General features: G+C 28.4%; 1 protein-coding gene across 2 annotated transcripts in view; it reads right to left on the reverse strand.

Annotated features, from left to right (window-relative positions):
• Positions 1–13,498, reverse strand: part of LOC119671755 (neurobeachin) — an 80,421-nt gene that overhangs the window by 10,663 nt on the left and 56,260 nt on the right. The window contains exons 21-24 of one of the 2 annotated variants that reach the window (XM_038082520.1): positions 12,669–12,816; positions 10,092–11,105; positions 4,369–4,478; positions 2,453–2,653 (exon numbers count right to left, since the gene is read on the reverse strand). In XM_038082520.1, coding sequence (XP_037938448.1) covers positions 2,453–2,653; positions 4,369–4,478; positions 10,092–11,105; positions 12,669–12,816 — 1,473 coding nt within the window. The remainder of the gene's footprint in view (positions 1–2,452; positions 2,654–4,368; positions 4,479–10,091; positions 11,106–12,668; positions 12,817–13,498) is intronic. The other variant, XM_038082519.1, reaches the window with a different exon arrangement.

The raw sequence follows: 13,498 nt of genomic DNA on the forward strand, positions 1-13,498 counted from the left end.
AATAAGATATGCGAAAACTTTAATGGTATTTATTAACTTTTTATAACAAAAAGAATAAATATAGCTCTTTGTGAAGAATATTTATTTCTCCTTTTAATTAAATTAAGTTATCTTCGTACATATGTGAAATACCTTGAAACCGGGTCGCGAAAAGAAATCTGACCCAATTATTGAGGTATTCCACTGTTAAACATTATGATGTTTATTAAACAAAATTGATACATCTCTCTGACACATCCTTAAAATAATCCACAGAAAGGATTTCACATCTTCACATCTATTGTTTGGGAATTTGGATTGTACGTTCTATTCAACTAACCAAGAAAGTCTTTGGTATATACTTAATCGCTTGGATATACCAAAATAATTGTTTGATTTAATAAACAATATCTATACCGTCAACAAGAGAAATCAGATTATTTTAATACAAACAAAAAGTCATTTACTTGTAATCTCAAATATAAATTACATTTTATCATATGGGATTGTTCGGTTATATGGATTCCAACTACTTGGGGGAGATATCCCAACCTTATAAATATTGTCAGATAATTAACTAAATAAACCGTAAAAATATATATTATATACACAAAATAGTAATAAATAGCTGACAATTTTTTTAAAAACAATTTGATTAAATGAAAATTGCAATCAAGTACTAATTGGTATGTATTATAGTGGATATTTCGGCTAACTGGATCCCAACATTTATTTAAAATCATCTTTATCAAATAAGTGTTGTCAAATAATTGATTGAAACAGTAATAGACGGAAAAGATAGTTTGTAGTTCAATAGATTTTAAAGATTAATTAGATGAAAATCGCCTTAAATAGTAGTTGTTGTATGTTATAGTGGATTATTCGGCTGAGTGGAACTCAAAAACTGTGCTTACCAACAAGTGTTGCTTAATTAAATGACTTCTAAGAAGATAATATCGAGCAATCAGTTACTAGATTAAGTTACTTGATTTCTTGCAATAGTTGTCGTGTGTCCGAATGGATTATTCTTCGAGAGGATTTTAAATTCTTCAGAAAGCTATCTTAGCACAAAATATTTTTACAGTATCGTGAAACCTGATTGATCAAAATTGTCTTTGTTCATTTGCTATGGATTATTCGGCTAAGTTGACGTAACATTATGGGAGCACCAACTGGATTTGATGTAAGAACCTGGATTAGGCGCCTGGGGAGACATGCTGCGTCTGACCGAAACTTGGCAACGGGTTGTTATGGCCAAGTGAGTAAGTAAGTAAGGACACAACACCGTACTTACCGTAAATAATTTATTAAATAGTCAGCAGCAGTGTTAACTTATCTAAATAAAATATTTATTACTCATTATTATTATTAATCCATTAAATGCATTTCATAAATAATATAAATTGACATGGAAATCCAATTAAATCTCACTAACCACATTACGAGTAAATTGTTGTTAATATGGAAGTAATTTCGAAAAACGAAAAATTTATTTTGCAATTTTTAATGTACGAAAGCCAATACGAGGAGTTGCCATATTGCCATATTTTAAAAGTCAAATAATAATTCAAAATAATTGCTCATAAACAACCATTCCCGACTCAATAATTCGATTCGAATTTTCACACGAATTATGGAAACAAATGCTGAAAATTATTCAATAATCTGCAACAATATGCAATCATTTGCGAGGCGGCGTGTAGTGTCAATTGCAGGGCGGGGAAATTACTGCTCATAGTGGTAGGTAAATAGTGGAAAAAATGCACAAAACCTACAAAATTATGCCAATGAAAAAATTAATATAATAAAAAAAATTAAATTAAACAAAATAAAATATTTAATAATGAAACGAAATTCAAGCGAAATTGCGACATTGTTGACAAAAACAAAAAACAACATGGCGTATGGCGAATGGCGTGTGGCCGCCATTTTTAAATGCATCAATAGAAATTAATTGAAGTAATTTCAAATGAAAAAATATATTAAATGCGCTTAATAGATTAAAGTTAAAATGTTAAAAAAGGATATAAAAGTTTTAAATTAAATTGATTTTCATTTTAAATGAAATGAAATCGAACGAATATGCAAAAATATGTAAAGCAACGCAAAACAAAAAATCTCTTTCAATTAACAGTTCACAAAAAAAATAAAATGTATCTAGGCTCATAAAAAACACAACAAAAAAAAAACAAAAAAAATAAACATATTTAACAATAAAAAATATATAAAAAAATATTAAACATTAATTCTTTATGAAACATAATTGAAAATGAAAACAAAAAATATTACAAACAAATTGTTAACATTTAAAAGCTGAAAGGAATATGAGGAATCTACTAAATCTTTATGTTGCTGACTTTTTGCAATTAAAATGTGTAATTTTATTTTTAGTTCTTTTCTCTTTTTTTTTTGAAAAACAATAATTTAAACAAAATGGACGACATTTTGCAATTGTGTTTGATTTTTTTTTTACCTTTGGCAATTTTTGTGGCACCACTGGTTTGGGTGGTGACAGGGGCTGTTGTTGTAATTTATTTATAATTTTACTACTCGTCGACATTGTTGTTGTTGTTGGTGTATTTAAAGTTGTATTGGTGTTATAAGCATTTGTTGTTGTTGTGGTTGGAGTCGTTGTTGTAAATTGTGTTGTATTTGTACTAAACGTCTGTCCAACCTTATTTGTTTTTTTTTTAATATTTTAGTCATGCAAATTAATATTTTTAAAATTGTTTTTTTTTTTAAATAAATTTTATAATAATTTTAATATAATTAATTTACAAATACTTAAAAATAATGTAAAAATTAAATACATATTTCACAACATATACATATACAGAAATGTTGAATAAATATCAATAATGTGAACAATTTTGTTATGAAAAAAGTATGTACAATCAGTATTAATAATTACTGTAATAATAAACTTAATTAAAATATAATAATGTCACTGCATTAAGTTTAAAAATTAATGGAATAAAATTCACATAAAAAAGTATGAATTTGTAACACATAATATTAGCTTTAGCACATCAGATCACCTCACTCGAGATGCATCATACTCCTCGCATAATAACACTCACACAGTATTTCAATTTATATTCCCAAAGCAGCGAGAGAGAGAGAGAGAGAAACTATGCTAAACTCTATAGATTTAAAGATCTAATAAGTACATAAAAGCACAAGAGAGCATTATCTTTTGAAATTAGATATAAATAGGATACTGGAATAAAAAGGGAGTTTGAGCACATACTAATCACTAGAGCTATATATCGGTTGTTAGATCAACTCGCTTTCTGTGGTTATTGCAAAAAATATAAGATTTAAAAACCACTTGCTTTCAATAGAACATATGAGCAAACTTTCTAAAAGTATTCCTAACCGGAATTTTTATTAATAGAATAAAATAAAATATTGACCACCGAATTTTATTTCGGTTGTTAGACAAATTCGCTCTTTGTTGGACATAAGAGCATATGTTATGACCCAAAATGGGCTTTTATAAAAAAGGTATTGGAATAACATGGGAACTTGAGCACATATTAATTATTAGATCAATATAGCAATTACCGCATGACTAGGGTTTCGAAATAAAGTTAAAAATAAACTATGTATGTCTACGAATATAGATAATATCTTCCAAATTCAAAACATCATCATCAGAAATAATTTCCATTTACAATAAAAAAGGCAGGAAAACGAAATCATGTGAATATACTAATTTTAAAATGTTTTTTGCATTAAACTTATTAAGTTCTTAATTACAGTTTTCTCTATGATCAGATTTCAATTTACCAGAAGATAAGAATATTTGATTAAATTCAATAGCGAATTATATCGATGATTGTAGATTATATTGTCCTAATGTTAAGATTCTATTAATAGGAAATTGAAGGCAAGGCCACCTTATTCCGAAAGATTCCACAAATGTTTTAAACGTGCATATAAGGAACATATTTCAATCTAACTAAGAATACTACAAGTTGGCAGGTACCATACTTGTTATTACTAAATCTAAATCTAAATATTTTAGCATAATTGCTTACAATATTGGAATAGGCTTGCATCATGCAATATACGAGTATACCAAATAATTGAATTAAACGCACAAAGTTAATACCAAACACTTATATTGTATAAAAATAAAGATATTAATAAAGATATTAAATCGATTAATTTAAATATTTCTCAATTTTCATGCTTTTAGTTAATCTTTATTAATTTGAATGATTTTTGTTGAGCAAAAAGATAAAAACCACTGGCCGTTCCAACACAACCCACTATGTAATTTATTTGTACTTAAGTTCAACAGCAGCAGATATATTTTACTTTCGGTATGCACATATTTTATACTTATTTTTTAAGCTTTAAGAGTCGATTTGAGTTACTTACCTTAATTGAAGGAGGTCCACTCGAATGCGAATCATTATCTGCAAGCACAGACGGATTATTCTCATCAACTACAATTATTTCGTAGTCACCATCTTGTATGGCACGAGAGCCTTTTTGTTGTTATTGCAGATTATCATTATAATGATTATTATCATTTTAGCGCATTTTCGTTGTTTTTGTTTTAGTTGATGTTGATGTTGATGTCGTCGTTGTTGTTGTCGTCGTTGTTGTGTTGTGTAGTATATGCAATAATTGTAGCCAATGCCAACGTCAATACAAACCAACGCCAATATAATGATTGTAGTTTTGCAGGAGGTTCAAGTAGTTGTTGCAGGATAAAAATAAGGATGCAGAAAGAGCACAACGTATATTGACCGATGGTGCAAGGATATTGTAGGTAGCAGATTGCAGTTGAAAAATGAAAAAAAATTATTTATTATAGACTTTATATTGTTGTTGTATTTTTATTATTTTCATATAAAGAGATCAATGTGTAGAGAAAAACATTTTTATAAGTATGACAATAAATTGTTTTCGAAAGTTGTCCTTACTCAAGCAAAAGTCCTTAGACAACAAACAATATAGCAACAAGTGCTATTGTTGTTGGTGTTGTTGCTATTGTTGTTGTTGGTATCGTTGCTTAAGTCAAACTTAAAGTGACTAAAAGTTTAATCTTTTGCAGTTACGAAAGAAAGAGCAAAGTAATAATATAACTAGTAAATATATTAAATTACTTTTTTAATTAATTACAATACTTCTAGAAAGTTTTCGTTTTTATAGAAAATATTGCAAATTGATACAGAAAGTTGGCAGTAAGTACCGAGCAGTTGAAGTCACTTGAGAGCAATTATTTAGAAGAAAAATTTTATACGAAACTTGAGTGTGTAGTTTTTATGAAGAAAGTTAAGTACTTTAGCAGTTGAGCAGTTGAGCAGTTGAGAAATTCTTAATTTAATTTTTTCTTTTGTTTCAACATTTTACTTTATATGGTCAATTTGAGATAAGTACTTCGGAATTCTTCCTATAGTATATTTAACTAAATTGTAATTTATATTATTAAGAAAAAGTTTACTCTTAACTGAAAATGTGATTAAAAATGTCAGCAACTTAAATTATTTATTAAAATAAATTTACTTAATTCAAATATATTCAAAATCAAATTAAATCGTTAATAAAATAAGAGAAATAATTCATAAAGTAGTGCATTGAAGCAATCTGGTCATTTATGCATAAATTTGCAACATGCACTTAACAAATTTGTATATAATCAAATTAATATATTAGTTTTGGTATTATTTTATATGTACATAAATAAAATTAATTACTTATATTCTAAAATTGAACATAGATTTATGTATAGAACGTGCAATTTCCTCAAATTTTCTGTATTTATTAAATATTTTTGAGATTTAAACTTATATATAAAGAGATTGAGTTCGATATTATTGGAATTTGCATTGTTTATTACAAATATATTATTTTTGTTGAGTGTAATGATATCCTAGTAAGAATATTGTTGTCCATATTAATAATTTTAATAAAAAAATTGAGAACATTTTAAGACTTATATGTAGTAATTTATCTGCTCTTACGTCTAACAGTTGCCTTATATACGTAGTCTATTTTAAAGGTATTAATTGATTTTTATCCCTTTTCCGGTTTTATTATAACGATATATTATAAAATAAAATGCTTAGATAATATTTTAACTGATATGAATCATTGCCATAGAAGATGTTAAGTGAGACAATAAAATCATATTTATTCAAATACCAGCAAATCTTATAATTGTTTTTAAAATAATAACTTAATTAATAACTTAATTAACATTTAACTAATGGCTGCCCAGAAAAAATCGTCGATTATTAAGATAATAAATATTTTAAAATAGTGTTTAATTCAAATAGTGAAATCATAAATATATAAACAGAATTTATAGTTCATATGCGTATAAATAGAATAATTTAATTATAATAAGTGAAAATATTTTTGCGTAAAACAATTCTAATATAAATACAAATACAGCTAAAGTAAAGAACAAACTCTCTATATAATATATGTGAATCCGTTATCTATGAAATAAAATCAGTAAAATTAATTTATTTAACAAAGCATCAAAAATAATTATTTATTTAGGGAACTTTATATTATGAATCCTTTTATTGCAGATGCAATTAAAATCAGTTGAAAATGATGAAGCTCATATCCTTCGTAAAGGATAAAATTTACCTTTCGTTCTCATTAAATTGGCGCCTTTGGCTAAATTGCAACACTGCAAAACCACGCATATATATTCAACAAAATTTTCCAAACTCAGTACGGCGTGACTGGGTAAATATCTTTGCAACTCCATTTCATATAGGATATAGGATAGGAGTGTGAGTTGCCAGCCAAGTCGACACGTTTTTCTGACAAGCTCTTAAGAGCAAACGTTATATATGAAAAGTGATGATTCATATGCAAGTCTGTTGTTGCATTTGTGTTTTGTGGATTGCTTAGAATGTCATATTTGCTGATGAAAAGTTATGAAGACAGATGGGTTATATGAGCCAACATACGTACGAACGCATGTACGAACAAACGTAAAAATGTACAGTACGTAACAATATCTGGTGTCATTAACATGCAAATGAATGAACACTCATACGCAACGTAGTACATATTTCAATGTAAATTTACATACAGGGACACAAGCTCGTTGCCGCTTACAAAGCTAAGCATATTTCATATGCAGATTTATGCGTGCAACACAAATGCATTTACAAGTGATCTTTGTTGGCACTTTACACTTCTGGTGTAAAAGGATGCCAACATAAACGGACACACAAACAGCAAAAAGTTGGCCTAATCCTAAAACTCACAAAATTATCAAATGTAAACAATTTCATAGATGCAATATTCTGTTTTAATTAAACAATATTCCATACAAACAGAACTTAAATGATTTATTTTATTTTGATTTCATTTTATTTCAAATTCAGTTTTTTGATGGTGAATCCTTATATTTGAGTTGAGTGATGAAACATCACTGATTTAACTTATCAAATAGTAATTAACTTTAATATATAAAATTATCTCATAAAAATAAATCTACCCAAAATATGTGCTACATCTGCTAGTGGTTGTTTTTTTTACCAAAAAAAGTAAGAGTAAAATTTATTGTATGTATAATAAAAAAATTTTTAATAAAATGTCACGAATTTATTTTAATTTTTCACAAATTTAAGTAAATGCAGAATTATATATCATTTACATTTATTAAATATAATGAAGTAACAAATTAGCATCGTTACACCATCTTATTTGGGTCGTCATATGATAAAGTATTTATTAATGTGTTTTTTACAAGAGCCTGATGAAGGTTTGTGGACAATTTCCTTACTGCTGGTCTTTTTGAGGAAGGACAAACGTCCCTAACTAAGTTCTTTTGTATTTTCCCCCTTAGCTGAGTAATATTTTTACTAATTTGCAGTTTTGCTTCTGTTATTAAATTCCTTTTTCGCTGCAGTAAATTTTTGTTAGCACTGCAGCTACCAAATATATTTTATAATAAACCTTAAGTGATGTCTACTGAAGACAAATGGAGATTCATATTAAAAAATGCTTTAGTCGACCGGAGAGCATATTTTTGCGGCAGTTATAAATAACAATTTTACTAATATTTTCACCCTACTTTATAATAAAATTATGAAAATGTACACAATTTTAGGGGAATTGAGGTTATAATTGAGAATATTACTTTCATCACATATTAGTATAAAAAACTATTCACTAAAAAGTATCTCAAATCGAAATAAACTATCTTTTATGTTTTCTTTGACATTCTCTTTTGAAATAATGAGTAAAGTCTAAAAATTACTACTTATTAAAAAAGATATATTGTTTATGCGGATATTCTTCTAAATTATATAGTTAAATTTATCTATTATAAACATTCTGTGTTTCAAATATTTGGAATTTATAGTTTAGAAAACCCACGTAAACATAAAATTACATTTTTTTTATTTACTAATTGGCGGCACACTATTAGGCCGTCTCTTTGTATCAACTGTATTTGGAGATATGTTCTTAAATGTTTTGCGATTATACCTACAATAACAACGTTTGGAACAGTGTGTATATTTTTAACAGTTACTTGTCACGCATAAAAATGGCTATTCCCAATATGAGCATCAACTGCCGCAGAGCTTCATATGATGTCACTCATCTATTTGTTGCACCCAGCAAACACACTAACTTTAGCCCTATTGATTAATAGTGCCGTTCTGTTAAGGTGATAACATTTCACCATGTCGCGCTATGTTAATTTGAAGTATTTCCACCCATCTCCTTTCTTATACTACCTAGCTCTACCTCAGCGTCCTCTCTTATGCTGTTATGCATCTTTCGTTATGTGCTTGTTTTCCATGCATGTGCTTTTCCGTGTATGTGCTTGGTTTCCAAGTTTCAATAGGCTACTACAACATAAACTGAACACGCGATTCATCTATATGACTCCTGCCGAAGATAATACTAACACTTCGAGCAATGCGTTTCCACTCGATAGCTTTCAAAAAAAAATTTGCTGAAGGAGTTAAAGGCTTAACCCTAATAAACCAACAAAAAAGGTGTGCTGCTATAATTCTATATCAGTCGATGACAACTTTTTTTAAGGATATAAAACAGAGTTTAATTCACTGAGGATTTTTGTAGTTTTATTTGATGATTTGGAATATTTTCTACACAGAATATATAGACAAAACTCAATTAAAAATTATTACAAAGCGATTGCATTTAACATTCTTATTGTTTATGTTGTCATAATATTTGAAAATGTTCTAAGCACCAAGAATTGCAATTCTATAGTATTTGCATAGAACTTCAATGTTTCATTGACAATTCAAACGATGATTAACTTATCAAGTTAAATAACTTCAAAGATAAATAAATATGAATATAATACAGAAACAAAGCAGCTGCAAGTAATAAACTTCTAATATTCGTGTATTAGTGCTATAAACCCTAATAAATATGTTTAACATTAACATATGATTAACATATGAATAACATTTTGCTGGTAACATGCTTTACAGCCACTTATATAGTTTATACCGATATTTTATCTTAAACTTATAGCATCCTTATTGACGTGACCCTTATCTTAATACTAAAGCTTTACGGTTTAAATATATCTCTTAACACATTAATATAATAAAAAATATCCATTAATATATATAAATCCTATTTGTATATACTAGTACATATGTAATTCTTAAAGACTAACAAAAAATGGTGCATTTGTGAGATGAGATCTGCGTTAGGTGCATATATGCAGTTGCAGCAAAAACAGCAAAAGATGCGTTTAAGGTGCAGGCAGAAGGTAGCTTTTTTTCTTTTTGAAAACACTTATAAAAAAATAGTACAAAATATTAACGTAAAATACTAAAAAACAGCTAATAATAAAAATGAAAATATTAGTTAACGAAAAGAAAGATTTGTTAAAGAAATAAGTTTGAAAAACTAGGCAAAATAAAAATAGTTCAAGTTTGTTTTTTTAATAAAAGTTTCACTAAAACTATCGAGCACTTGAAAGGAAAGCAACTCGTTTAATCATAAATACTAGCCAAATTACATTTTTAATTAAACACATAGTACAAGGTTGTCTTGTCGCTATTTAGGACGCTAGTTTTACTAAACAACTGTTTCGCTATATCTAAACTAATATAAACACACACAAGCAATACCTGTTCCAGCGGATGTGCGTCCATTAAAGCGATAATTGTTATTAATGCCATTATTTTTATATGGCAACCCACCACCGACACCGACACCAACGCCTACTCCAACGCCTACACCCAGACCAGTGCCCATAGTTGTAGTACCAGTTGTTGCCGTTGTTGCATGACCATTACGCATATTACGCATATTATTCATCATTGGTGCACCAACGCTACCAGCACCGATTCCAAGGTTTCCACTACTATTATTGTTAGTGCCGCCATTAAGCATGCCGTGTGTGTGGTAATCCACGACAACACCATTCTGATGTGAGCCGCCATTCATCATCGGCTGCACCGTTCCATGCATAGGTCGTGTCATATAATGGTAGCCACCATTAGTGGAGCCATTAATATCAGTTGCAACAGCTGCGCCTGCTGCATTACTACTGAAATGTTGCTGGTGATTATGCGTTGTTGTTGTTGTTGCTGCATTAGACATTTTCCCATTAAGCATTTGATTCGCGTTGTTTATCATACTAAAGTGGCTCGTATTTTGTTGTTGCTGATGATAATGATGTTTTTGTCCGTGTCGATGTTGTTGTTGTTGCTGCTGCTGTTGTTGTTGTTGCTGATGATGATGTGGTTGTGAGGCTAAACTCGATAGCGATGAGGAGGAGGCTGGTTGTGATGTTGCTGAGGATGATGTTGAGGAACTTGTTGATTGTGTTGCTAGCGGCGGTGAGATGTTGCCAGCATAATGATTGCTATTCAAGTGATTATGTTGCTGATAGTATGTTTGGTGTGGGTGATGATGATGATTGAGATTATGCTGTTGCTGTTGTAATTGTTGGTGTGGTGGCGAGGCAAGTTGTTGTTGTTGTTGTTGATAATAATGTTGCTGCTGTTGTTGTTGTTGTTGCTGATGTTGCATATTTGTTGCAGTTGTTGTAGCTGCTACATGATTTTGATGTGAACCAGGCAAAAATTGTGGATATACATGATGCGACCATTGAGGAAACAAGGGACGAGCTGGGGGTTCTAAGAGGAAATAGCAATATAGGTCAGGTTGTGGTTACGGTTGTGTGTGAGAGAGAAAAAGAGTAGGAAGAAAAAATTTGTGTGAAAGCACAAGTGGCATTTAGGCAATTTAACAAAACAAAAAAGAAAATTGTGGTAAGAGAAAGAAAAAAAGAATATTAGCATTTTATGCAGAAAATGCAAAGAAAATAGGAATATAATTTAATTTTTTTTTTATTTTTTTTTTTCAATTTAAGAAAGGAAGTGTGAATTTTGTGAATTTTGATTTTTTGCAAGCGAAAAAAAATGTTGAAGAGATTGCAAAGTAAAGGATATTTAATTAATGAAGGGATTTTGTTGGTCGTAAGCCGCAATCGGTGTTGTATTGCGTTTAATAGGTGACATTAATTTTTATTTCATTACGTGTTGCATACACAATATTAAAATTGCACAAAATATAACATTTCATACAGGTGACGACGACATGGTTTCGTATCGTATTGTGACATAATGTACAGTGAAGTTTGCGGTTTAATTTATTTATTAATTTACAATTTATGCATGAGTTCAATGAAGTCATATGTCATATGTTATATGTCATTTTAATTAATTGAAATAGTTTCAATGATGTCGAATTGTTGTTTAATTAATTTTGTTTTTATTTACATAATTCCAAACAAAGCAGCGTGAAAAATTCAAAGAAAAGAGAAAATATATGGGAAGAATGATTAGAGCAATACTGGCGCCAAATCATGTTTCACATTTTAAAATATTTTTGCAATTTGCCAATTTTTACGATCAAATCAAAAGGGATATGATATACAAATTTACATACTGTTGTACATAACATATTAAAATAAATGTTTACAATTTGGCTGACTAATTGCGGAAGAATATATATGTAGGCGTTATGTATATTTTGTTTTGGTTTGAAGAGGGTAACATTTCAGTATGTTATGTAAATAAATATTTATATACAAATGTATATATTTATAAAAATTCTTAAATTAAATATTTAATAATAAAAATAAAACACTAAAACTAAATCAAAACATTTTTAGAACACATGGATAATTTTTTAAATTTTTGAAATTTGTATAAATAATAATTAAAAATTATATAAAACTAAATAAATACATTTCAAAAAAAAAATTAATAATTTATATTACAATTTTATAATAAAGTTTTTTATTATTCATAAAATTTTCTAATATTGTACAATTTTATATAAAATAAAAATAATTTAAAATTAATACAACAATAGCTACCCCCTTAAATTAAATACAAAAAAAAAATTAAATATTATAAAAGTAATAATAAAAAATACATATAATATAATTTAAACTTCTATGTGAGGTTTGTTTTTATTTTTTTTTTTCATTATTAGGTATATGTATTATTTCTACAAAATATTTGAAGACTTTTTAAAACATTTTTGTTTGTTAGTAAAAAGTTGAATTTAAAAAAATTTGTGAATTTTTGGTGCTTCAAAAAACAGTTTTCTTGAATAAAATTGTAACTCAAGAGTTCGGAGAATTTTTAAAGCGAAAATAAATTTTAGATAAAAAAAATTCTAGCACTTACCGCCAGTTGTACGCTGCATCACTGGTGATTGACGTTGTATCTGTGGTTCTGCAGGTGGTTCCAATATGTCTCTGTACTTTGAGACCATCAGAACAGAAATAAAATAAACAATTGCTAGTGAAAGGAATTGAGCCTGTTTTGTTTCCTCCTAATAAATAGAAATAAAACGAAAGTGAAATATAAACAAAATTGAATACACACAAATATATATAAAAGAAAGAAAAACTATGTACAAGTTAGGAGGTCTTGAAATAAATATGGAAAAAATGGAAGTTATAATTATGCAAAGAATTGATAAATATTTTTTCCTAAGGCTATAGACAGTGGTACAAATGTAGACGTAACACTGATATAACTACAGTAATATTTGCTTCTGTACAACTCAGAAATATCTGGAATTTTACCTTTCCGTTATTAGCAAAGGAGAACTAGATATATAATTTCAATGTGTCATCAGTGCTTCCCTACCAATGTGCAAACTAGTTGATCAGAGACATATTACTTCGCAAACGACAAATATTATCTTGAATGATTCCTAAAAAGTAAGTGACCAAATAGTAAAAAATCTTGATTTTAATATATTACAATATAATTTAGTAGCCCATATAATCAGCTACCACAAATGCGAATACTCAGAGAAAGCCACCTCATAAAATTTGTCTGCAAACACTAAAATTCTCAGAAAAATAGAAGAGGAATACTAAAAATTACTCAGTACTGTCTGAGAGGAAAAGAAGAGACAAGCGCTTATGACCTCGTTTTCATTCTCCTTAAGGTGCTAAAAGAACGGAAGATGTTGTAGCTTAATTTAATCAAAATTGCTAGTACTC

This window comes from Teleopsis dalmanni, chromosome 1 (assembly GCF_002237135.1).
Source record: "Teleopsis dalmanni isolate 2A chromosome 1, ASM223713v2, whole genome shotgun sequence".
Classification (NCBI taxonomy): Eukaryota; Metazoa; Arthropoda; class Insecta; order Diptera; family Diopsidae; genus Teleopsis; species Teleopsis dalmanni.